Source organism: Microchirus variegatus (genome assembly GCF_963457635.1).
Source record: "Microchirus variegatus genome assembly, chromosome: 4".
In the NCBI taxonomy this organism is placed as follows: Eukaryota; Metazoa; Chordata; class Actinopteri; order Pleuronectiformes; family Soleidae; genus Microchirus; species Microchirus variegatus.
In genome coordinates, this window is record NC_139805.1 from 18,703,638 (window position 1) to 18,730,644 (window position 27,007).

General features: G+C 42.1%; 1 protein-coding gene across 1 annotated transcript; it reads right to left on the minus strand.

The window, feature by feature from the left end:
* LOC310925692 (capping protein, Arp2/3 and myosin-I linker protein 3-like) lies at positions 1–27,007 on the minus strand (the record flags this gene model as incomplete). The annotated part of the gene is made up of 40 exons (XM_083887698.1): positions 1–167; positions 1,694–1,801; positions 1,932–2,003; positions 2,118–2,244; positions 2,331–2,437; positions 2,519–3,206; positions 3,311–3,488; positions 4,158–4,334; positions 5,493–5,572; positions 5,743–5,930; positions 6,281–6,347; positions 8,566–8,685; positions 8,768–8,855; positions 8,995–9,170; positions 9,249–9,362; positions 9,444–9,563; positions 9,676–9,774; positions 10,738–10,831; positions 11,230–11,298; positions 11,389–11,561; positions 12,120–12,174; positions 12,416–12,512; positions 12,642–12,723; positions 13,720–13,789; positions 13,986–14,090; positions 14,584–14,660; positions 14,793–14,870; positions 14,980–15,089; positions 15,951–16,037; positions 16,449–16,543; positions 16,747–16,835; positions 16,921–16,996; positions 17,091–17,164; positions 17,266–17,336; positions 17,791–17,885; positions 17,995–18,116; positions 18,290–18,349; positions 18,451–18,501; positions 22,310–22,404; positions 26,950–27,007. The coding sequence occupies 40 exons, from the start codon at positions 27,005–27,007 to the stop codon at positions 127–129; spliced, it is 4,533 nt and encodes a 1,510-aa protein (XP_083743824.1). The 3' UTR covers positions 1–126.

The following is a 27,007-nucleotide window of genomic DNA, read 5'->3' on the forward strand; positions in this document are numbered from 1 at the left end:
TCTCTCTTCCCTTCCTCCTGAGACGTTTCCCTTTGTTTCCTTGTTGGATGAAATGCTCCTCGGTCGTCATGACAGCAGCAGGTGAATTACAGGGAGGGGAGGGAGGGGGGGGAGGGGAGTGGGGTCTCACAGTAAGTCACTGTGACCAGGTGCTGAGTTGATGCTGTCTGTGGAGTTGAAAAGAGAAAAATCATAAACGTGTTCACTGATGAGTTTGGTTAACACTAGGATCTAGTGAGCTGCAGATGTTAACTGTCTGTTTATGACACACAGTTTCATATGATGTAACAATAGCACTCACTACGTTTTATTACGGTTTAGCTCTTAAAAATGATATTTCACATTAACACATTAAAGGTCCAGTGTGCAACATTTAACGATGAATTGTCAGAAATGAAACATACCCTATTAGATTTTTTACATATATTATTATTATATTTTGTTATTTTACATGTGGTATTTTTGTTTCTTTGTAGGAATTATAATAACATGAGTTCTCAGTTTGTTTCTTTTGTGTTTTAAAGAGTCAAACAGATTATTCACTACTAAGTCACTAAGTTGTTGAAACTAAGCTGAAGTAAATTTAGCCAGAATAGTTGTGTTTATGTATAGAAATCCCCAACAATTTATAATTTGAATTAATCTCTGTGTTATACATAGTATGTCATACACTTTCTCTCAGAAAAGCCTCAAAATGGAATTTGTAAAACAAAGAATACGATTGTTTTGTATGATAATTGGAAAATTACAGATAAAGTGTTTTTAAAAAAAAGGAAAAGGCTCAAAATGGTGGCTTTTATGAAGCAAACAGTAGCCTCCACATAACCATAAGTATAACTCTACAGAAGCAGATGCTTTCTGTGAGTTAGGGGAAAAAAGGTGGGAGTTATAAAAAAGTGTTTATATCCTTTCTGGTCTATATAGACCACCGAGTTACTCCTGCATTTGTTGCACTCTGTAGTCTCACCATTAGATGTCACTAAAGGCCACATTATACTTCTCCGACTGCGTAATGCGTTATCCGACTGCGTAACCACGGAGACCCCTCGAGCCTTGATAGTTCTCTGTCGTGGTGCTAGATACGCACTGCAATTTCCTGCCCGATCAATAGGGGTCGATACCCAAGGTTGTTGTGCTTTTGGCTACAGTGAGCAATGGCGTCTGAGAGAGAAAGACTGTTGTTGTTGTTGTTGTTGTTGCAGCTGAATAACATTGAAACAGTAGCCGTTTCTCACTTTTCTGTGTCACGGAACACAGTTTTAAGATAATTTGAGGCGAGAAATTTGCCATTTAGAGTCTAAACATTTGCTGTGTGCATTAAGATATGACGTATTTATAGGTTGGCAGCGACGTTGTCGGTGGTGATCAGCTCCGCCTCTGTGGATGCTCGGTGTGCACTGTGAGCCGGCACAGAGCAGTGATAGCTCAGCCTGTCCTGAGGACCAATCGCAGCCCTTGTCGTCTCCGTTGTCCCTTGACGGAGTGACGGACACTTAAAAGTGCAGCCGGAGACGACGCAGAGGCTCTGCGACAGGCTCTCTGGCAACATAGAGGGGTGTCCGTAACCTACGTAGAGCACTTTACGCAGGAGTATAAATCGGGCTTAATTCTTACACACAGGACCTTTAAGTCTGACTAACACACTACTCGCACACGCACACACACATAGAAATAAAAACAGAGAGACATGTACCAGACAAGTCCAGTGACTTATTTCTGTTTTGGGGTAGTCTAGGTTTTTTCATGGGGGGTTTGCGATTTGGGGGCTTCTCAACATTGTTAGGGCTTTCCCTGTCAGTGCCTGAGTTCAGTGAGGACAGAAAAAAAAAAAACACAAAGCAACAGTTAGATACAGACACTTAACGTACAATTCAACATACAGTATATACAGTACAACTTATTCTCAGAGCAGGGCAGGAACTATACTGTACCTGCATCGCAAGACATGGCTTTCCTGTTTCTTTGTGGTTTCACCGGTGCCTGAGGTCTCATCCCTTCTTCACCTGAGCAACACGTGTGAAAGAAGAGTCAGGAGAATGTTACGTCTGTGGAATGTTATTCCATAATCAGTTAAAGGACGTTTGTTTATGTAACGTGCGTGTTCAGTGCAGGTATACCTTGACTGGCAGCTCTGTCTGGTAATCCATGCACTGGCTTGAAAACAGGAGGCGGCACAGGAGGAGGAGGAAGGTTCCTCTCATTGGCTGATTCTTTTGGATAAGTCACATATGAAGACGTCTTTGGCTGTTCATCACAAGGACAAAGACGGTTAATGGCAATTAGAAAACATTTTCTGTGGACGGCAAAAAGTGGGACAATAAAACACCAACCTTTTCCGGAATCGGAGGAGGATGAATCTCCGAATCTCTTCCTTTTTCTCTTTCTTTCTTTTCAGTCTTTCCAGGAACCCTCTCCGTGTCTCCTTCCTCCTCTGTACCTGTATATATATATAAAAAAAAGGTTGAGTCAAAGACTGCAGAGAAAGATAAATGATAGCACACAGATGAAGATGAAGTACCTGGCAGAACAGGTAGAGCGTCTGAGCTTTCCAGACGATGTCTCTGCCTCAGCTTGGACAGGTTGGGTTTGCTGCTTTGTGGTGGGGGATCAGGTTTAGATGCAGAAGGAGCAGCTCGACCTCCTCCTCCTCCTCCTCCTCCTGCTCCTCCTGCTCCTCCTGGGCTGCTTCTCCATCCTTGTGTAAAACTTCCACCAGTGTCAGGACACATGTGTCTGTCTCCCAACGTGTCCTGCTGCTGCCAGTCTGCTGCCGAGGCCTCTGTGCTTTTTAAAGGATCAGTTTCCTGTTTTGGGGAAGGCGTCCTGTCTGACGGGTATGGAGGCAGCGGCCTTTGATTCAAATGAAGCGATTGCGCCTGTCTGTCCGTCTTTCTGCTCTGCGGTCTGCTCTCGGTCCACTGGTTGTCCAACGGTATGTCCATTTGCCTGTTCTCAGACCAGGACCGGTCTAATTGCCTCCCGCCCATCCACTGTCTCTCTATCTTTCTGTCAATCTGCCGCTGCGTGTGTCTGTCCACAGTCCATTGTCTGTCCAGGTGTCTGTCTGAATATCTGCTCTCTGTCCAATACTTGTCACCCTGCAACTGCTTGTCCGCTTGCAGCACCTCAGATGTCCTCTGTTTATCGTCCACCCAGTACTTATCCGTCTCCAGCGGCTGATCGAACACAGCATCTCCTTCAACTTTCTGTCAAAAACAACGACAACAAATACATTTCAGAACTGAGAGAGGAGGTGGAACATTGGCAAAATAGTGAAAACCTTCAGCAGAGACGTGATCACTGAGTGTACCTCTCTGGGAGAGTAAAAAGGGTGTTTGTTTCCTCCCACTCCTGGGTGAGGGATGCCTGACACAGGGGGCGGACTCAGAAGCAGAGTAGTTTTCCCATCAGGTCCTTCACCAGGAGATCCAGCTCTGGCTGCAGACCTCGGGGGTTGGAGGAGCGTGTACACGTTCTCTGTGGCAGTGCTGAAAGTGGAAAAAAACCCCACAGAATTCAGACTAAGCTTTGAAAACAGCGTAATTACACTCCAGAACCACTTTGCAGGGTTCCACCAAGAACCCTTTTAAAACCCTTTATTCAGGAAAGGAGTTTTAAAGGGTTCTCTGGGTCAGAATGGTTTTTACTAGAACCATTAGTGAACCCTTGAAAAAAAAGAAGCAAATGGTTCCAGGTAGAACCTCAGCCCTTGTAGAAGGACCCTTTTGGAACCCTTATTTCTAAGAGTGTAGGAATGAATCACGTTTCTGGCGTGCTCACTGTCCTGCATGCTTGTCCATGCAGTGTGTTCTTTTCTAATCATTTGGCTGACTTTTGGATACTGAGTCAGCGCCGCCGGCTGTCACTGACATCTGTGTACACACACTCTGCTATCAGTGCGCCCACGCTTTGGCAGCTTTTTATCAAATCAACAAAGACAGAGGGAGATTTAAATCGATATTTATTGAGTTCAGAGCTGCTGACTGTTACAAGGAGAAAACCAGAGGAAAATGTAAAGTTGTAGAGGAGAATATAAGTATGTGGAATATGTCCTCGCTAATGTGGTGTATTGTTCACTGCGGTGCTTGTGTTCAAGGCAAGGTCTTTCTTAACAATAACGGATAATGTAGTGCGTGCGTGCGCCATCCTGCACAAACCCTGTGGGTGCCGTAGCAACTGTGTGACACCCATCTCCATAAATCTCTGCTTCAGACTCCGGAGGGCCCTGACTGGACAGGGTTTGGCTGCGGTTTTTTCGGAAACCAAAGATGGCGAGCATGTTTCTTCTCTTCTTCCTCCTCAGAGAATGAGCTTTGTGTAGAGACGAAAGCTGACTGTGAGAGGAGAGAGGTGAATGTCAGACACACACAGTCTCAAGCATCTTGTTCACGTCCAGGTCAGCTGCAAAGCTTCATCTCCAAAAAATCAATGACTATATCTAATCCTATTAAAAGCAAAAAATAAGCCAAAATATACTAAAGTATTGTCTCATGAGCAGCAATCCTCTCATGGAGAGAGGGAAAGTTTGAGTGTGTGAGTGTGTGAGTGGATGAGGAGGGGGGCCCAGTCTCTTTGTTTTCTATTATATTACATTTTAAGGGGTTGCACTGCTGGTTGTGCTTGTCCTAGCCCATTAAAGCTGAACTATGTATACTTCAAAACACTGCTAACTGACCATTTGTTTCCTTAAGCACACATTTAATGAAACTGGTTGCCACCAATGTGTCCTCCATAAAAAATAAATAAATACATATAATTGGACCACTATCGCACAAAAAGCTCCAGTTCCACTTGGTTTGTGTTTTAATGACCATTAAATGATCCTTCACTGTAAAATTTTTACAGTGAAGGATCACAATCACTGAACGGTGCTTATGTGCAAAGAGTTGTTCAGGAACTCTTATGTTTCAACCAAAGCCACAATTTTCACACTTTTACACTTCAGTAGTGTAACTTGTTTTTTTATTGCGTGTCTTATGGTTATCTACTAAGAGGGCTCATAAATGAAAATCCAAAAACCATAACTAAATTATTTCTCAAAGCATAAAGATATTTAATTTCAACCCTCTGTGAAAATCAACCTTCACCTTATTTTTTTGTACAAAAACCCCCACAGTGAACTGTTCTTTCTTTGTTGCTTTTTGGTGCAGTCAATAACACTTTGACAGTTCAGATTGTTTGGCTTAGAAAAAGCGTTTCATTCACAAACGCGACTGGACAAAATTAAACTCGGAGGAGAAAAGTCGCGGTTCAGCAGCAAAAAAGTCTCTCTGACGCTGTAAAAAACAAGTTTTTAAAAAGGCTCGCAAGCTGCTCTGTGGTGACAGAAAACCTCACTGTGATGGATAACCCATTTCAGCTATAGGTTTGATAAGAGTCAGTTATGATTTTCAATGTGCAAAGAAAACAAGGGCTGGAAAATAGGAAGATTACATATGAAGTTGAGGGTATGTTGTGTAGAAAAACGAAGGTCGTATCAAAGACACTCTCACCTGTCAGGGAGCACTCTTTTAGTGTAGAAGTCAGGGAGTCCATCATCAAGAGGGCTTATTCCTCCATTTTCACTGCAGTGCTGCACACACACACACACATACACACGTTTAAACTCAGCTCATGTGAAAATGTTCCACATGCAATAAAACAAATGGATTATGTGACTTCAGTGATATGACATAATCCACTTTGCTTAGATTACCATCAACGAAGGAAGGAAGGAATCACTACCAGCACAGACAGACGTACCGTCTCATTTGAGATGTGGCCTCCCTTGTGCCTCCGCGGAGGTCTTGGCCGAACTCGAGTCACGTGATGCAGAGGCAGGCCCTGTGTAGGCAGCTCTGACAGGCCCTCCCATGATGCAGAGCGGGATAGCGGGGATGAGTACGATGGCACGGAGGGGGGTGGAGAGGAGCTGGAGTCGTCACACAGACCTGTCAGCAGTGAAGAGCAATGAAAGGATTATTGAGGATGTGAGGGAGCGACGCATGCAGGACCTGAGAAGGCAACAGTCAAGGAGACAAGACGAGGGAATGATTTCTACTTCAAAGTCATTACATTTCAAAACACTGGCAACTGCGATGAGGTGCGCCAACGCCAACTTGGCTCAGACGAGATTAAAACAGCCATTAATAGAGTTCTCAGATGGAATGATGGGAAAGGGGGAAAAAGACATAACAGAAAATGCCCTAATGGAGCCTTGGAAAGAGACAGGATGGGGTCAGAGTGAGACATGAAATGAAAGAGGAGAGAGGAGGATAAGAGGATATACAGCAGTACTTACTCAGCCTTGTGGAGACAGGTCGTATTCGTCTTGTTCTTGAGCTGCGCTTCTTAATGGCTATTGTGTCCTGGGAGAAAAAAAAATGTATTGAGGGAAAATGTTTATGTTGAGGGATAAGTAAGACAAGTAAGACATGCAAGCAAGAAAGAGTAAACATGTCAAGTACAAAGGATTCAAGCCTCACTTTAGGCAAATTTGACATTTGAATTCATCGTCCAGTGAAGTAACCTTCAGGCACAGGCTGACATCATCAACATGCAACACACATTACAAATGAACACAGAATGACTTTTAAAACAGACAAAAACCGACTATTGGTGCATTCACATGGTGAATGATCAGAATAATCAGACAAATGAGTTCCTCACTGGCAACATTCACATGAACGCCACTTCACGCCATGACACTACACAAGTCAGGAAATTGGAAAACTGCAGGAATGAGGTGGCAGGAAAAACGTAGTAATAGAAAATTCTACTGGGTATCTGTATATCTATATAACCAAATACCTAGCAGAATTTTATTTATCTAGTTTTTGTTTAATCAACAAATATGAATGTATTCACATAAATTAACAATATACTTGAAATACACAGCATTTACAGGTTTGTTACTAAGAATTTAGAATCAAAAATGACGTGCTCTTTCAGGAAAATAGAAGCATTTATGTCATTTTAAGTCCTTTATTAATGTTTGACTTCCACGTATTGTCCGGTTTTAATGAGAGATACGACAGGATATCATCAGCGTAACATCCAAAAGGACAGTTATAGTCCAAGTAATATTAAGCGGACACGAAAAGCAAGAAAACGACGGGGCCTAAGATTGATTCTTGAGGAACTCCACAGGAAAATGATCAAAACAATGGTTTGAATACAATATGAAACACAGTTGTGTGACACAGCAGTGAACAGTTTTAATATAATATTATCCAAACTGACAACTTACCGTTTTTCTAATTTAGTAATTTAGAGAAATTTATTAAAACTCATCTAATCTTATTTTGTACAATATTGAGATCTCGGGAAGGGGGAATGAATAAGTGCTCTGACAGATTTTGGCTGAATGATAAAAAATGTATTAAATTATTCGTCTGCTTTGGAGGAGACATCAAAGCGAGAGTAATGTGAGAGGGTAATGATGAGCTGTTTGTGATGAAAAGAGTGGCAGGAATTTACGGCAGGTTTTTTTCAGATAGTGTCAGGGAAAATGTGGTTGCTGTTTCACCTGCTTTCTTGTTAATACATGAGCTGCTCTTTCTGGGTCTCTCCAGAGATTTGTGCACATTCTAGTCGCAGTGGCAACATTCAGAATAGATTTAGTTAGACTTTGTCTCCTTTCAGTCCACTGATTTGGCTCTGTGGCCTATCAAATGAGATAAACAGTTTTTTTTTTTTTAGTATAAAGACATGGTAGTCTCGATTTCACAGCTTAATTTACTAACTTCATTCTTTTTGACCAATTTTGCAAATTAATAACACTTCCGTGAAGACTGTACTCAGGTCTGAGTGAGCCTGAACACCTTTTGTTATAGTGTCACAAAGACATGGTAATATTGTACTTTATAGTAAATGGTAGTGATGAAGTTTCTAGACCCAGACAACACACGTGTGTGAATGGCCACACTCAGAGGCGCAGCTTGTGAACAGGCAAGGCAGGCAACTGCTTGGGGCCCCCGAGCCAATAGGGGGCCCCCCGACACTCGGAGCCTGAGGGCTGTTTTTACTGAAATGTGCAGTGACCAGCTGCCTCCCAGTCCTCCTTAAACAACAATGGGCAATTTGCAATGACATCTCAGTAGGAAACCTCCCTAAAGGGGCCCCACCTAACTTTAACCTCTGTGAAGTTATCGTTCTGCAAGTTGGAAAATGAAGAGGATTATTTGCAGTGTAATGCAAAGTGTAATCTTTTTTACTCAGTTTATATATGTTTTTTTCAGTTATTTTCAGTATTTAATTGTTCTATATATTTAAATATTTTTATAATGTGGATTCTTTACAGTGTAATGTATTGTTTTACTAAGTTTATATAGTTATATAGTAAAAAAGTTATTTACAGTATTTTATTGTTCTTTACATTTATATTTCCACATGCTTTTTAATTACAAGGTTTTTCCATGTTATTTCATTCATTTAAAAAAAACAAAACTATTTTGAACTCATACATTTTTTGTTGGTATCAGATTATTTGTAACATAATGGTGATGAACACTGGTTGGAAGGGCCCCCTGGGAATTTTTGCTTAGGGCCCCGACAGACTCTAGAATCGCCTCTGGCCACACTCACAATGCTGGTGCTGAGCTCCTCATCTGTGATGTCCAGAGAGTCTCTGTGTCTGTTAAACCTCCAGCCTGTCCCGTCTTCACACATCCCCTCCCACCGTTTGACGTGAGACACCTGCCGGGTCTGAAGCGAACGGCACACGTTAAACCTTTTGGAAAAACACTCTCGCATACAGTTACTTTAACAGTAAGTGCTTTGTGCTCACCAGGGTTTTATGGGTGGCGTAGAGCTCCTGCAGGATTTGGTCCACGATGGAGTTGGTAAGATAGGAAACCACTGACAGCTTTACTTCTCTGCAGCAGATTGGGTTAGAGGAAAGGGGGAGAGACCGACAGAAGGGTTTGATATAAGTGATAACTAATCAATACCCTTCCTATCAAATTCAGACTTATTGCTGCTCTCCACTTTCCCTTGTCTACATCCGTTCCTTACTCTAAGGCTCGGTGAATGTCTTGCGCCGCTCTTTCCATCAGGGCCGCCCGAATGGCAGAGCGAGGGATTGACACGCGCTCGGAGACGGATGAGAGCGGAGGACTGAGTCTCTCTGCCGCGGAAGATGATAAAGGACAGAGCTCTCGACAGAGAGACACCATAGAGTCCACTATCACCTGTAACAGATGCTGATCATCAGTGACTTTCATTCACCTCGTATGGATCACAGTGTGAAGTCAGCTTTTTAGACCTACCTGAAGCTCCTTATCTGCAGCTTTGGCAAGTTCACCAGCCAGAGAGTCCAGTCGCTGCCTCACCGGCCCGTCCACAGACAGAACATGAGCCAGCTCACACAGCGAAGGGTAGAGCTGTTTCACAGCAGCAAGACCATATTGTGTTATGTTTTAATCATTTTGTATAATCTGTCATCTCATTTTCTCTTCACTCACAGCGCGGGAATTCCTGGCCTCTTTTAGCACTTGTTTAGCAGCTTGAATCTCCTCCATCTCCCCGACGCCTCGTAACACGCACACCTGCTGCTGCACGCGCACACAGAGGCGCTCCATCACCTTGGCAACAGACAGACAGACAGACAGACAGGGTAAGTGTTACGAGCGAAAACATACACATTACATTCTCAAAAGTACAAAACAGGGTGAGAGCACAAAGATCGGCTGCAACCTGTTCTGCGGTGCTCGTGACCAGGCCTTGGTGAAGCCGCAGGGCCTGGCGCTGAGAGAAGCGCTGGGTCTGGTTGTTCCTCACCAGAGCTCGCTGGATCTGCACACCACAGATAAAATATACATCAGACAAGACAACAGGCAGATTGATTTTGTTCATTTACTTTATCCTGACCACTGTTGGCCTCGGTTACATAAGTTTTTCTGGCTTATAACAGTTATGAAATTAAAACGTGGGTAAAATGCACACAATGTGTGTATTGTTTAAGTTAAAATTTGTGCTCCAGATTAACTAAAGGTTGTTCACATTCAGAGTAAATCATCACAAGTAAAGGTTAAGATGATTTAGCCCATAGACCTACACTAAGTCTGATAAAATATGGGTCCTTGACATTTCTTAATTTGGTGAATACATTCAAATTTCACTTTCTTGTGTAGAACTGTATTGAGTTCTACAGAGGCAAGATTTTGATGATAAATGTCGGTCACTGACTATGATTACATTGTAGATTTGTTCTGTTGGTTATAGTTTTGGTTTTTGACAGAACCTTTAAAATAATCTTCCAAAGTTCCTGCTGAATTAACATTTAACAAACATGATAAGTATCATCTTCCAGATTTTGCTTAGTCTATTTGAATTGTAATGATAAATTCAATTTCTCTGTCTCAGAGCTATCACCCTGTATCTGCCCAACACAGAATACCAGGTCCTTTTGTGTATTGTGTATTGTATATTGTGTAATTAGGATGTCTAGCCTGAACTGACACCTTCCTACAAATCCGCAGGGAGTCGGCTCCCCGATACCTACAGTAGACAAAGAGGTGTGAAAACACGGCCCGGAAAGCCAGACTCCTTTGTCTATTGGAGGAATGCAAAAGGGGAGTCGCTCAGGTATAAATGTGGGGGGCTCACAATGCTCTGGGTCTTTTCCAGCTAGGATCACTCCTGTGAAGATTGACCTTTTCCTTGCAACGAAAATATAAACTTGTCTACCATACTTATTTCATTATTCACCAGCAGCAGAGAACAACAGAATTCAAATGTGTAACTGCTGATGCTGACCTTAGCGAGTGCCTTCTCTGTCCTCTCAGGGGCGCTGCGGTGTGCCTGGCTGATGTCACTTAGAGGAAGAGGCATGTATTGCAATGTGAAATTACTGAGAGGGGGAAGAGAGGAAGAAGAAGAAGAAAAAACAGAGGAATGGTCCATTAATAGAGGTAGACAGAAAAAGACTAAAGTGGGTTACAGAAATAAGAGTTAATTACCCCCACTGGACAGAACTGGTCCCAAAATATCTCTCCTATGCCATGCAACCTGTGTGAGTAATACTTTGATCTCTGTAACCATGTCATCCTTAGCCTAAAGGTGAGTCTGGGCTATTTCAGATAGCAAAGTGGAAAGCAAAAACGTCCACAGCTTACGTTGCACATTTCAATGAGGATAATGTTCTAAAGCTGAGGGTAAATCGAACATCCTTTCTTATGAGGTATTCTCTTAATTAAGGCTTATTATTCCATCAAAGACATTTTAAATAAATAAAACTCATGCTCTTACTGTTCAAGTGCTCGGGCCACATCGAGAAACCCCGCTGCAGAGGTGTTGTTGCGATCCCAACTCACACTCCTGCAGGGAATAAGCCATAAGTTGCATACAGAACAAGCCCACGTATATAGAGCTGAAGTCAGAAGAAACACAGTAAATCTCTCCCTTCACCTGAGCGTCGTGTTGATCTGCAGGGCTTTGCTCAGCATCTTGGCGCCAATGTCGTCCATGTTGTTTCCGCTCAGGTCCACTTTTCTCAGGCAGGTGTTGCTGCCCAGGGCGTTGACCAGAATAGTGCCCCTGGAGCGCAGGCGCGAGTCGGTCAGGGACAGAGTCTGCAGGGCCTGGAGAGGATGAATGGAAACCATGGAATGGTGCATATATATATATATTATAGGTGAAATTCATTTGCAATTCAATACATCTTTTAATATCTTTACTATGATGTATAACACATACATAACACAGTTTTTTGGAATGTTCTAGAATCTGCCTTTTGTCATTTTTAATCAAGTTGGGGGGGGGTATTTAGGAATAAACAAAAAAAGATAAGTGGTGAAAGCCAAGGGGATAAAATGCCATGGTGATTTCTACTGGAGTGTAATATGACTGCACACCAAAAAGACTTTACATGCTGTACGTCTGAATTATTTACAATATGTGTGTGTAGACAGAGACAGTATGCCCTCAAGGGTAACGGCGAAACAAGTGGTGCATAAATAATGCATCAAGGAAACCAGAATAAAAGTGTGAGCGTTTCAGTTTTGCTTTTATTTAACATTATTTCTGTACCCCTTACTGGGAATATATATATATATATATATATATATATATATATATATGTATGTATATTTCCATTGTGAACCTGCAAGTTTTGTTTTTGCATCTGAGTGTAGACTCACACATTCTTCCTCCTGTATGAGTTGAACCAGCTTCTGCAGGACCTCATCCAGAGCCCTGCAGTGACAAACCACGGCCACAAACACAGAGATTAGCCTGGAAAGAGCCAATATGACTGATTTCCTCATGCTTTTAGTGAGCTGTCCTCCAGAGGGGGTAAGTTCACAAATATGCACAGTATATTCAAGCTTGCAGATGTGGTGTACACGTGCTCATCATGTTCCAGTTCACTCGTGTAAAAAAGAAAAAGAAAAAGAAAAGTGAGGCAAAGTGAAGTTACATAAAGCACCAACAGCACCTGTGTTTGATGTTGAAGTTCTTGCCGAGATAAAGGTGTTTGAGGGAGAGGTGTCTGGAGAGAGCAGGCAGCACTATGATCAAGTCTGCATCAAAACCTGTTAACACACACACAGACACACACACACAGACACAGACACACACACGACCTGATGTATTAACAGCCCACTCAGCTCGAGGTCACAGTCACAGAAAGATGTGCTGTTGCACGCCACTGGCTTCTGTACCGTTGTCTGAGATATCCAGAGTGCCAATAGAGGAGACTCTTGGGAAGAGTTCCTGGATTACAGCAGCTCCTGCAGCTCTCAGCTGGAGAGAGAGAGAGAGAGAGAGAGAGAGAGGAAAACCAACATGTACACAGACATAAATCAGAGTCAATTTAGGTTCGGTCTTTAGGGAATTGTTCCATTTTTTCTGCAGTGAATTTATAGACGCTTTTCTTTTTTAAATATAAGCAGTCTGACGGTTTGTTGAGCAGCTTCGCGTTTGCTTGTGCTCTGTAGCAGCTCTGCTCAGCAGTAGTAAAACACTTTTTCTTGTTATTACCAAAGCATTTTTGCAAAGATATATTATGCATCCCAAAAAAAAACAGAGGCAGATCTGAACTTGAATCAACCCACATCGTAGTAAAAACTATCAAATTCATAGATATCAGAATTGAAAAGAAAACACTTATCTCTCCTTTCTACTCTTTTCTTCTACAATTTAGTAAGAAAGACAACTCTGTCGTCTACTTTGATCATAGCTCTGTCAGGTCTTAGTCAATGCTGCAATCAGCTGTTCATTAGCTGCTCTTGTCTGTCCTAATAGCACTGTAACTCATCCAATCATCTTCTTTTAAAGACGTTGTCTCTTCTCTTTCCCTGCTGTCATGCACACCCTCCACCTCTTCATCGTTAAACGAAAGTCTTTGCAGCCTCATCTGATCTGTAATTCTTCATCCTTCATCCTTCATCCTTCATCCTTCACGAGTCTCATTAGGTCTCAAACCACCTTGGCCACCACTGTGTGGACTTTTCCTCGTCACTGCTCAGAAGCAGATGCCCTCAAGCTCAGATATATTCCGGGAATGTTTCCATTTAATGACTAATGATTCGGTTCAACCTCTAATACATTCATTTTGGGTTACGAGTACTGCATATTAATAGCTTAAAACTCAAAAATACATCACTAACTCCCCTCAGAACTGAGTTAAGTCACGCTAACCTTTTAAATATAGGGTCCTTTAAACTGAAATGAAGTTTCTGCCTTTTAACTGTAACTACCCCTTTAATTACCAGCACAGATAAAGAGATGAACTCTTACCTCACAGCCACTGATGTCCAGGTGAAGGTCGTTGATATGAGGATTGGAGGTTAACCCTGTGAGGAGAGCCCTGTGGAGAAGAGACGAAGAAGGAAAGTGAGCGTCACAGAAAAGAAGAAAAAGAACACTAGGTAGGAGAAGCAGTAATTTCCTTGGTGACTCAGCTGAGAATGTCTATATACTTAAAAGTACACATTCAGTGTCGTGGGATTTAGATAAAAGGGGGCAGATTTGCATAGATAATAAGACCCAGCGTTTGTAATCACCTCAGAACATCAGGGGGCAGCTTCATAGAGGCCATGTTGACATGAGTGAGGCTGAAGGCCGAGCTGAAGAACTGACGGAACAGCGGCAGCGTGTCCTTCACTTTCCTATTGGATTAAAAAAAGAACAGAAAAAAACAACAAGAGATGAAAGAGAGGAGACACAGAATATGAGATATAAAATGTCTGACCACACAGAGATGAAGTCACGTTGTTGACTTGCAGAGACACAGAATGAGAAATAGAGTGAATATGGCTTCGGTTTAAGGGTGGGGGGTGGTGGAGCAAGCGCGGTTAAATGATAGATAGTTCCACTTAAATATTCATGAGTCTTATCTATGCAGGCAGCACCGAGAGTTTTGGTTTTTAAATGGCAATAGACACACCCATAGAGAGGAAGCACAGTGTTCCAGTGACTCCCATAAAAGCTCTTTTCTGATTTCCTCTTCAGTGAGAGATGAAGATAATGGCAAATTAAAAGAAAGGGTAGAAAAAAGGAGGGAGAATGGAAGAGGTTTTAAAGGTGAAATGAGTACGATATTGAATATCTTCACTTGCCACAAGCCTTTATTGTTTCATGCATCTAAAAGACGTGACTAACCTGTGGGAGAAGGAATTTTTGGAAAGATTCAGAAAGGAGAGATCAGCGCAACACCCCCTCAGAAGAGCCCCAAAAAGCTGCGTTAGACACAGGGTGGAGACAGTTAATCTGAGCTGAGCTGAGCACAGAGAGACATGCATCGCTTCTTCAACACTGCACATAAACATTTGATCAATGCCGTCGTGCCATCGAGAAAAAAAAGTACTCACTGAGTCTACAGAGCAATCTGTGCCTGACAGATCCAAGTGGACCAAGCAGTTTGGCTGAGACAAGAAGAGAAATAAGTTCTACAAACAGAAACAAAGAGAAAAAGACAAAGAGCTGGATAAATTTGGGGAAAAACTGAATGCGTGTGCGTTTTTTTGTTTGTTGTTCAGATGGCTCGTGATTTCTGACCGAGGCATCCTCCCCTGAGAGGACACCAGGGTTCTTGCTCAAGTCCAGGTGCAGGAGAGAGTTGGAGTATTCATCGCTGGAGCGCAAAGCCTGAGAGAGAGACACCAGACCTGAAACAGAGAGAGAAACAGATATCAAAGGGGAAAAAAAAGGAGGAGGGGAACAGGATAGAAGAGTAAGTTGTATGATATCAAAAGACACAGAACACTTTCAGAACATTTTCCATCCTTCCATTATTCATAACACAACTGCAGCAGCAGCAGCAGCAGCACGTATCGCACAGATGTGACGGCACTCAGCGCCGAGTATCTGCCTACATCGATGTAATATTTTAAATTCTCCACTGAGTACACGGTAAGATGAGACAGTAACAGGGAGGTGTGCAGCCTGCCAGGCAGAGCAAGACTGATTGTGAGTCATGAGTAAGGAATCACAGATTCTTCCCATAAATGACACAAAGCGGAGAATTATCTGGAGCTTTGTGGGTTTTTCACATTCTCTAAACTACGATGTTCTCCGAGCTGAGCAAGGAAAGCGGCTCAGTCTGTGGAATTATTTGTGGAATATTTGAATACTAGTGAAAGTAGCACAAGGGTCATGGGAGCAGGTGAGACAATGTCAGCACTTCTGCAGCATCTACACAGTGTGTTGAGCTCAGAGGAGCAGCTACAAGATGCATTCAAGGAATCTCTTCAACTCAAAATCTATCAGAATGCTTGTTGCCGCTGCCAACCTTGTGATTACAGATGCACATCAAATTAGAGAGCCAGTGGAGTAGAAATATTAGTTTTCATAAATGCAGTCTTTAAAAAAAAAATATATATATATACTATGAATAATCACAGTAACTGATCATCTTTTCATAATCAAGTGAATTAATATATCATTGAACATGTTGAATCACTAGTTGAATCCTACTCATTTCCTGCAAACTGAGCTGCAGAAGAAAATAACGAGGGAGAGGAACAAACCTTTGGAGGTGAGCGAGGTCTTGGACAGGTTGAGCAGACGAAGTCCTTTACTGAGGCGACACATCTGCTGTATTAGGTTGGACACGCCTGCAGAATGTGTGCACAAGAGGGGTAAGAAATAAAGGTACAGACACATTTCTGTCTTGGATGTGAGACATTTATTTATATAACGTAAGACCTGGCCACTTATTATTATAACGTTGTGTTCTGCTGTAACCTTTGCTTCTACAGTAACTCATTATCTTAGTGATCTCTGGGGCTTCAGAGTTGATATTGATTTTTTCTTTTTCTCCTCATAAGGAGGTTATGTTTTTAGTGCTGTTTGTTGGTTTATCTGTTCATGTGTCTGTTAGGACTATGTGAAAGCTAAAAGAACCCTTTAAAGCTGAGCTTTCTGACACCTTTCTTCAACACCTTCTGACATGTAGGGCTTCCTGAACCACAGGTTCTCTACAGCTACAGTTCACCCAGACAATAATAAAGAATGCCTTGTTGTACCTTGGTTGTCGAGCGAGTTGTGCGCCAAGTTGAGCGAGTGGATGACAGAGGCTGGGTTCTCTGACAGAGCGGCTGACATCTTCTGTGGGAAGTCTCTGTGACATCGGTTACATAATAGAGAAGCACATTATTTCCTTGATTTATTATGTGCTGTTGTCTTCAAGGTTATTTTTTTTTTAGATAACAGAAAGTTCAATTTAAGGACCAGAGCAGATTTCTAAACATACTAAACAGAGCTTATGAAGGATAGAAAAGTATAATAAAGTGAAAAGAGCTGATGAGAAGAATCCAAACTTACGATTTCAGTCCGGCATTCTCGAGCGTGATCTCCTCCAGGCTTGAGGATTTGCTGACCGTATGCAGGACCTGCTCTGTGACCTCTGACCCCTGAAGGATAAAGGAACCTTTGAAACTGAACGTTGAAACGGTTTCTGCATAAAACCTCACAAAAAGAAAAGTACATTATACGTACTATGCGCAGGTCTTTGCAGTACAGTTTAGTAAACCAGGTGTTGTACGCCATCGATGCAACAATCACTGCTAAATCCCTGGAAAATGATTTTTGAAAATGAGGTCAATGAGAAGACATATTTTAGAGACAATACAGATTTTTTTTTTTTTTTTTTTTTTTTAATCCCTCACCTGCTCTCTAGGTGGCTAAAGTCCAGGAGGTTAAACTCTCTGTTGTCCTGGGAGTGATAGATAGTATCCACATCCTAGGGGCAACCATACAGATGAGTGTATTTGCTACTATATCGAACCTCCACCACCCACTTTTGCTGTACATAAGCACTGAAGCTGACAAAGGCACACTTACCCACTGCACTTCCTCCTTGCAGCTGATGCCATTATAGTCGCACAGAGCAGCGTAGGTCTCAGAAAAGCCTCCTGAAAGAGGCACAAATAATAGAAGATGATGTGAACAGCTGCTACATTCAGCTATAAGAGCAGAGAAAAGAGAAACTCTCCGTCTTTGTATTTATACAACAGAGCAAAAAGAACATTTGAGTAATGTGCCAACTTCCTTCTGAATCTGCCAAGTTGTATGGATGTGTTTTTGTTTGTGCACTCACCTGCCACTTTATTAGGTATACCTTATCAACCAATCAGCTTCAAGCACAACTATCGTCCAAAAATGAGGAAATATTGATATTCTCTCCAGTTCTCTGGGCAAAAATATCTCATTGATTGAATAATAACAACTCATTTCAAGTAATTTGAACCTTGAAGCAGATGAGCTTCAGCAGCAGACGACAGTGTTATGTGTATCTCATAAAGTGGCCGGTGAGTTTATGCATGTGTGCAAATTCCTTATGATTGATGCTAATCTCTGTCTTTTTACCACATGCTCTCTGGGTTTCCACTGAAGTCTCTGAGCTGGGCGAGTACTTCCTGCTACCTTCAGAAAGGTCACTGTCAGAGTGACAGATGGAAGGGCTGCAGAGATAAAGGACACAGACACACGGTAAGCAATCATTTCCCTTTCTAACAATTGCATACATTGAGAAACTATTCCGATTTCCCCGCGTGAGAGGAAGACACTTACGCAAAAATGGAGTTGTTGAATATCCGAGAGAGTGCAAAATTAATATGGCTGACCACATGATTGACATGCTTGCGTGACTCGAACCTCAGGGTGTAGCTGATCTTGTCAGTGTCGATGACAACCTGCACAGAATATCAGTCTGGAAAATGATTGTTTTTTCAAGCGTAGAAAATTGTATTCATACTCATCCTTCATTCAAACTGTTTGACGTGATGTAACCACAAATTATGTGTAAATGCACAGACAGCGAGGCAGAGTTTAGACTGAGCTCAATATTAATGAAGTGAAAATCCACCTGGTGTTCAGGCTGGGAATTCAAAGCCCGGATCTCCAAGAAGTTGAATGTGGATTCTGTCTGTTGTTACAAATACAGTCAGCAACGTGAGGACGTCAGCATGTTGAAAGAGATTTCTCATAATGTGCATTAATTAGAGAGGAGGGTAAGAACTGAAGTACCTTAGCGGGAATCTTCGCTGCCAGGAAATAAAGACGCCACGTTGTGAGGACCTAGAAAAAAAAGGAAATAAAGCAAACTGAGTGAACGTTCCCTGCAGGGAGGAAATAATCTCAGGGGGTTTCCAAAAAGAAGTTGCTCCTATATTAGTGTATTGATCCAGCTGAAAGCCCTCTGTGTCATTTAACATGAACACTGTGACACAATGGCACACGGAGAACAGCATGATAATGTTTCAATCGTACGCTCACGAATATGAGATGTGATCTCATTATCGCTGCATTACCTCTTCTCGTGGAAATGGCTCGTATATTCAATTTCAGGTATCGTGTAGCTCGGCAGTCAACGAGACCTGAAGGACCTTAACAGCCCGGGTTTATGAAGATGCAACTCTCAGATGCATCGTTTCATCATAACATCTGTTCCAGAAATACAGGTCTGGACTATATACTCTGTACAGGTCAGCAGCCTATCACACAATTACTCACTCACTCTCATCTACACGCTTAATCTATCTATCTATCTATCTATCTATCTATCTATCTATCTATCTATCTATCTATCTATCTATCTATCTATCTATCTATCTATCTATCTATCTATCTATCTATCTATCTATCTATCTATCTATCTATCTATCTATCTATCTATCTATCTATCTATCTATCTATCTATCTATCTATCTATCTATCTATCTTGATGGGACTTAATGCAGGCACTCGCGGGTTTATACAGTCACTTTTATACAGTACCTGCTTATCTTTGGCATGAAAACATTTGTGTCACGCAGCTCTCGGGTGACTCTGATACAATCCCTGATTCCTCTACTTGAGCGGCAACATATTGTCTCAGCAAACATTCCCCCAACAAAGCAATCAGTCACTTTCTCCATCAAAGCAAACAAAGAAAAGTGGTCTCTGACATTTTGCTCTCCTGGCTCCAGCAAACTGCTCTCTGCCCTTTTTTTTTTTAACCTCCTCTTCTGCACCGTCGCTCCCAATCATTTACTCCATTTTGTCTGATTGCACAGCTGAAACACTCCCTGTGGACCCTGTCACCCCCTGTGTTTCTCCCCAAAGAAAGTCGGTAATTAAATTACAGCTCTCTCTCTCCGCTATTGTTGTTTTTATGGTAGAAACGAGCTTGACACGGGTCGGTCAGAACCACGCGATGGCGGCCACCTATACCCACGCAGCGAGCGACGTGTCTGAGATGGATTCACTCAAAGTGCATGCGAGATGGAGACAGAGAGAAAGAGAGAGGACATTTAAAATAAAAAAAAATAAAAAATAATAATTGATTACAGGTTTGCACCACATTACAGTGACGAGTCAAGGCTACAGGTGGTGGATAAGGAAGTAAACAAGTCACAGTAAACAAGAGTAAATCATGGTGATGCAAAGGAAGAGAGAGACTTTGTTGAAGTAACACATTAAAGAGACTGACAACACACACACACACACACGTTCACACATTATTATTGTTATTATCGAGGTGTGTAATTAGACAGGAAAGCCGGAACAGGACACACACACACACACACTCTAATCCTGTCTTGTTTGACAATTTGGGTGAAACCTTTGTGAGAAATTGAGAATGTGAAAAGTCCCTTCAGGGACAGAGTGAAAATCACAGATCACACTTGACAAACAAGCTTCTACTCATCAAAATGTCTCATTTCCAAGCCTGACCTTTCTGCTACATGAAAAAAAGAAGAAAAACTAGGAGTGCAAGGAACGCTGAATGGGTCCTCGTGCATGTCAGGGTGTTTGTTTTATTTATGTCATTTGTTAATTCCTGTTGCCAGTAGGTGGCACAATGACTGGTTTTGCAGGTTTGTCATCACTATAACAATAAGATGAAAATAGAGACGAGTTGGAAGCGTGCTGCATGATGTTCCTACAAACATACTTTTGGCCCTCAAAGATCAAAGAACGGTGAGGGTGGCATCGATCTGGGTGAAAGCCTGCTTCATGGCTCATGGGAACACAAAATATGAAAATGTGTTGTCTTGCAAAATTCATCAGATTGCCCTAAAACCTGGTCAGATTGCAATTTTCCCGGGAACTGATGTTTCATGCAAGGCCCTCAACAAAGTGTGATCAAAGAGTAAGAGAAAGAAAGAGTAAGAGACGATGACCAAGATGATGAAAAAGAATAATCCGAGCAGATAATATACACATCGGCCCTAAAAAAACGTATGTGCTAACCCAATGATCAAACTGTCGTCTTCTATGTCTCACCCAGCGAGAGCAAGAACTCCACATCTCTGGTTCCCCTTTTAAAAGGAAGCAGCAAATGAGACACAGACTCAGAGATCATTGGATTTGATGTCTGTGGCACACAAGCTTATTAGTGTCTGAATAACAAAGTCCTGCACCCATGCAGAAACTCTGTTTAACTGCCCACGTCCATCATTATTACAGCATTCATCGAGTCACTTGTCTTTCAAAGTGTGTAAAAACTCGGCCAACTTCACTGCAGATGGACTGGACTTTCTGTGACACCATCGTTTACAGCTAGGGCTGTACTTGGGAGAACAGCATCTGACCATCTGATACAGCCTGATAAAGGGGTGTTTATAATGTTATTTGACTGTTATTTTCCACTTCAATTCATCTATTTAAAAATATATATTTTTTTAATATATATATATATATATAAACAAGACAGCAATATTTTATGCACAAACAATATAGAGTTTCCTTTGTCTTGTAAATGTGAAAGGAGGGTGAGAGCCTTCTGCTAACTAGTGGTTAGAGGCTTAAATACAAACAAAACTGCTGTCAGAAATCCACTTTCAACACTATTTCCATTTGATACAGAGCTTTAATTAATCAATACTTTATAACTAAGAGTATATTTTCTTATACCCTTAATAGCTACATGGTTTACTTCAATCAATACAGCCCGCTCTACACTGTTATGTGTCAATGCCAGACATACGAGGTGAAGTCTAAAGAGCTGCAACAAAGCCAAATAAATCAATGACTGTTGGACTACAGTAATCACAAATGATTGATTTTAATCCTTTAACTGCTTTGAAAAAACAAAAACTAATATAAAGAAATATGAAATCTCTTCTGGTTTGAACCTCTGACAGTAAAAACATTGTGCATTTTAGGACAAAACAAGACTTTTCAGGCTCAGTCAATACTCCTGACATTTCATGGACCAAGCAACTTTAAATAATCAATAGGTTAATCAATAAAAAAAAAAGAAAGGAATTCATTATGACTGCAGCCTTACACAAGTCCACTGTGTTCTGCAAACACTGGCATCCGCCCAGGATCCAGTGTCAGTTCTGGTCCACGGTGTAAAAGCTCATTAGCCCAGATTTTACCCAGATAGCTGGCCGAGCTTCACTCGCTCAGATGGAGACTTTATCTCCGTCCCACATTCTCTGATGAAAGCACCCCCCGAATCAAAGGCTGCGAGCTGTTTCGCTCCCTGCTGCCTCCACGGTGGGACTCGCAGGACTCTGCAGCCGCTCTCTCGTGGATACCGTCTATCCAATAATCATCCTGCCAAGCCACGACAGCACTCACACGGACACGGGGCAGCAGCAGCAGCAGCAGCAGCAGCAGTCGTAACGCAGTCAGTAAGTGACCACAGAATGTGAGACGTTTGCACTCGCTGTTAAATCATGGAGAGCTTCTGCCTCGGCTGTCACGGATATATCAACAAGACGCATTAACATTGCAGCCGAGGTGAACGCCAACGCCACTGCACATACATGATGCATGCATCCATGATTCCTGCTTAGGAAGCACGAAGGAAGCAGGAAAGATGTGTTTCACCTACATCAGCAACACGCTGTTATTGTAAAGCAGGGAGCCATTAGACCTCAGTGACACTCACCAGTATCCTGTCCTCTGTTTTGCCATTTTTGTTGTCGAGCTTTATGCCACAGACGAACTTGATGGACGCTTTGTCAACGATCTTCTTGATGCTTTCTGCGAGGAGGAGGAGAACATGACAGAGACGTACAGTGTAACATTAATAATAATTCACACAAACACACACATTGTCTTAAGTTTCCAAACGTGGTTTCCACTTGCCCAGCAGCCACTGCTCTCACGCGTGTATTCATGTAGAGATGAGCGATTCGTCAAAGATATTACAGCGTCTGCCTTTATATTTTTTATTTTTCACCTTGTTGAATTATTATATTATACGGTGGTAATATAAATGTAAAGCAAGTCGACTCAGATACAAGGATAAGAAAAAGTACACCCACACAACACTGCCATAAAACAGTAACAATTGGATCGACATCGAATTTGTGAGTTGATGACATGGTGTTTAAATTAAAGTATAAAGTATGCAGTTAACCCTTTAAGGTGCTACTCAACCATTTGGACGACCACACTTTAAGTCACTATATCTCATTGAAAAACACATCAAGCTGAACTCACTAACACTAAATTAATGTGACTTGTTCTGAATGTTGTACTTTATGAATTATGCAAACCAGGTTTATTATGAACAGACGTCTCAACCGTTTGGTAGAGGCCTGTATCTGAAATACTGTAGGGTCTAATAAAAAAAAAAAAAAAAATATATATATATATATTGATTACCGTTATTGTTATCATAAGTAAATAAAATAAAATAATAAAAAATGCAAAGAAATAATTTTTCCTTTGCTTTTTTTCTTGGTGCGTACCTTAAAAGGTTAAAGAATACGAACAGTATTCCTTATTCACTCCAATACGCTAAAACTTTTGGACATGTTTGATGTCATTCAAATCCTGTGTGTTTGGCATTAATAAAGTACACAACCACGCATTAATCATGTTGAAAATGAAACCTAAATACACACACAGGAAATCGCTAGGTTCCCATGGTGAGATATCAAGACAAGGATCCCACATATTAATATGTTCTCCAGTTAAAAACAGGTCTAAGTTCCAGTGCCTCTGCACTTCTTTTCAATTTTTCATTATTTACTTTCAAGTATCCAAACTTTAATATCAAAGCGACAAAGCCTCAGCTCAACAGCATGTGAAGGAGAGTCAAAGTTGACATTCACCGCGCTGCTGGGTTTCAGTCGGCACTGAACAAACCTGTGCAGCACAATATGTGAGCGAAAAATGAATGTTAAGTTCTCACATTCTGAAGAAATTTAGGTGAGAAATGTGGGAACTTTGCAATACTGCTGTCGCTTTAATGAATCAACTGGGCAGAAAACCACCAGGACCTTTGCACAGAGATCACATCTGAGGATTATGTCACATTTGTTGCTTGAATAGAAATAAAAACATATAAGGTTCTTATAAGGTAGAACCTTTTTATAAAGGTTTCACCTGGAATCCTTAGTGTTACTATGAACCCTTTTAAAAGCCTAAAAGGGTTTTTCAAATAGTTCCAGGTAGAACCTCAGCCCTTGTAGAAGGACCCTTTTGGAACCCTTATTTCTAAGAGTGTAGAGTCATTCTGCTATTACTTTTCGCCCCTGCAACTTGTGTTCAGAACATGCTCTAGTGTATTTCTAATGACAACACGCGAGCACCAGGGCGCGTGATTCACCCTGCCACGGCTCTGACCTCTGACTTGTTGTGAAGCACATAATCTGCCTGCTGCACCAGACGAACAGCGGCAGCACGGAGATCACAGAAACATATATTTCTCGAGCAGGAAATACATGATTCAGCGTCTCTATTACTCTGCCTACACTGCATCCCGGCTGACAACTTTATGAGCAAATCGATACCAAAGCCAGGACGCCGGGATTCATCACTGGAGTGGCTACAGTAACACCAGACAAAGTAAAGTAGTGCTTTCTGTTTATGAAGCCTGGTGCTTATCCATATTTTTAGAGTCACAAAAGGCCTTTGTGGGGCAAAGTTAAAGGTCCATCGGCAACATTACAGAGAGTCCACTTACAACTGATTCAGTGACGTTTGGAGAGCTATGACCTGGATGACACATCAAACCTTTAATATGTTAGGTTTGCTCTACAGTGGCCACCATCTTGTGCTGACATGTTTCTCTCTGCCCAGTTGGAGGTGCATTTACTGAGCAAATGAAGAACGAGTCTCCATCCACATAAACCAATGAAGACGAAGGAGGAAGTGGCAGAGAGAGTGGAAGAGTGGGCAGCCAGAGCATTGGAATCTTACTGCACAAACAAAGAAAGACGACGTCTTTTACTGTCTAGTAAGTCTAGTATGTTTGTTGCACTCTGTCGTCTCACCATTAGATGTCATTCAGAACATTTACATGACATTAGGAAAAAAAAAAACATGCAAGTCCATCTGAAGCCAGACTGTTAGAAGACATCTTTACGCCTAAGTCCAAACTGAAATGGTACTAAATCCAATTTCTCAAAGTCGCAGTAAGATGCCTAGATAATGCAACTGAGAATCAAATTACTACTGCGTGTATATCTTTAGTTCAGTCGCACTCAAGCTGGCCCGAGCACTCAAACCCAGAAAGAATAGGATAAGCTGCACTGTACCCAGAAGAATAAGACAATAACGATGGAAATATTGCGAAATTCAGGCCCTGTACATTCGTTGGACTGACGAGGAAACCAATTTTATGCTCTGCCAGTTTAAAGAGTTGAATATTTTAAAGTTCATGGCACGTTGACGCGACAACTAAACACCAGCTAAACTGGCAACCCGTGGCCTAGTGGAAGGGAATTGGGCTTGTAACCCGGAGAGTTACCAGTTCAAGTCCTGGAACGGGTCAAGGTGTGGTGTCCAAGGTATCTGACCCCTGCTGCCCACTGCTCCTGTGCCTACGCTGTGTATGTTCATTACTACACTCTTAGAAATAAGGGTTCCAAAAGGGTCCTTCTACAAGGGCTGAGGTTCTACCTGGAACTGTTTGCTTCTGAAAAACCCTTTCCCAAAGAAAGGGTTTTTCAAGGGTTCTTGGTAACACTCATGGTTCAAGTAAGAACCATTTTGATCCAGAGAACCCTTTAGAACCCCTTTCCTGAATAAAGGGTTTTAAAAGGATTCTTGGTGGAACCTTTATAAAAAGGTTTTACCTGGAGCCAAAAAGGGTTCTCCTATGAGGACAAGCCGAAGAACCTTATATGGTTCTACTTAGCACTTTTATTTCTAAGAGTGTGGTGTGTAAAAAAAGGATAGGTTAAATGCAGAGGTCAAGTTCACTAGCACTATTTTTCCTGCTAGCGCTTGTACACTAGGACAAGAGCAGTACTCCAACTTAACGAACAAGCTATCAAGCGAAAACTGTAGTTTGACTTAATTGTGCGTGACTTACTTAAACAACTAATCAAAAGCATCTCTTTACTAAAGCAAGAGATCTGAGCTCTGCAAAAATGTACAAATTGTAACTTCGCAGTGTGAATGAGAGCCTGACAAAAAAAAAACCTCTGACTGATTAAATCTAGACTCATCTCACTCAGGTGACCTTGTGCTGCTTGCAGGACACCGGGGCCATGGTTGGCCCATCCTGTCAGTCAGTGCGGGCCGAGCAGGAGGAGGCAGTGCAGTTGAACCAGCAGGTGACTGAATGAAGACGCAGGAATTCCACTGGATTAATCTTCACAGTACGTCTAATAGAGCCATTAGGAGTAATTAACACAGCAGCAGAGTCACTGCTTATACCCCAAGCGTGCATGTGTGCCTTCTGTGTCTGTGTGTGTGTGTGTGTGTGGTGTGTGTGTGTGTGTGTGTGACACATTCATTCAGCCATCTGACTCTGACAAATGTGTGAGCTGTTGCTGTTTGACTGAGGGGAGGACAAAATGTGGAATAACAAAAAAATATTTGTGCATTCTGCTTTTGTCTCGCACATGCATTTCTGTTGGCAGGAGACAGTCAACATCTGCCTTTATATGTGTTTGTGTCCCCTCTCTCCTCACTTTCACACACACACACACAAACACGCGCGCGCACACACACACACACACACATACATAATCACACACGCACGTGCGTAATCAGCAGAGCGCACTGACCAGTTATGGGCTGCAGGGGATAAAAAAAACAAAAACAGAAATGCTCATTGATTTATCATAGTGTTAAACGTGAAAGGAGCAAAACACCACGAGGCTCCAGAACACACACACACACACACACACACACACACACACACACACACACACACACACACACACACACACACACACACATAGACACACACACTCCATCATTTCCACAACGCCCCTTTTCCCTCTCTGGCCTAAGGGCTGGGGTTCTCAGCACCTGATCCCAGACCAGGAGCGGATGTAGAACCCGGTAGACTCTGCTGCACACTTCATTCCTCCACTGTCAATGATTCCTCTGCACATTTAAACACGCACGCGCACTGACACAGTGTAAAGGAAAGACGCCCCAGGACAAAAATGTAAAGGTGCAGCTCATGACAATGATCCATTGCGTCTGTTCGGTCGCAGCCTCCACCAGACGCGCATCTCTGGACACACACACACACACACACACACATACACACACCCGCCCGCCCGCGCGCACGCTTACAACCCGCAACAAAACAGGGAGCGAAAGGTCTTTACCCACCTGTGATATCCTTATTCACACTGACGAAACCACAGGCAGTGATCTCTTTAGAAGCCAT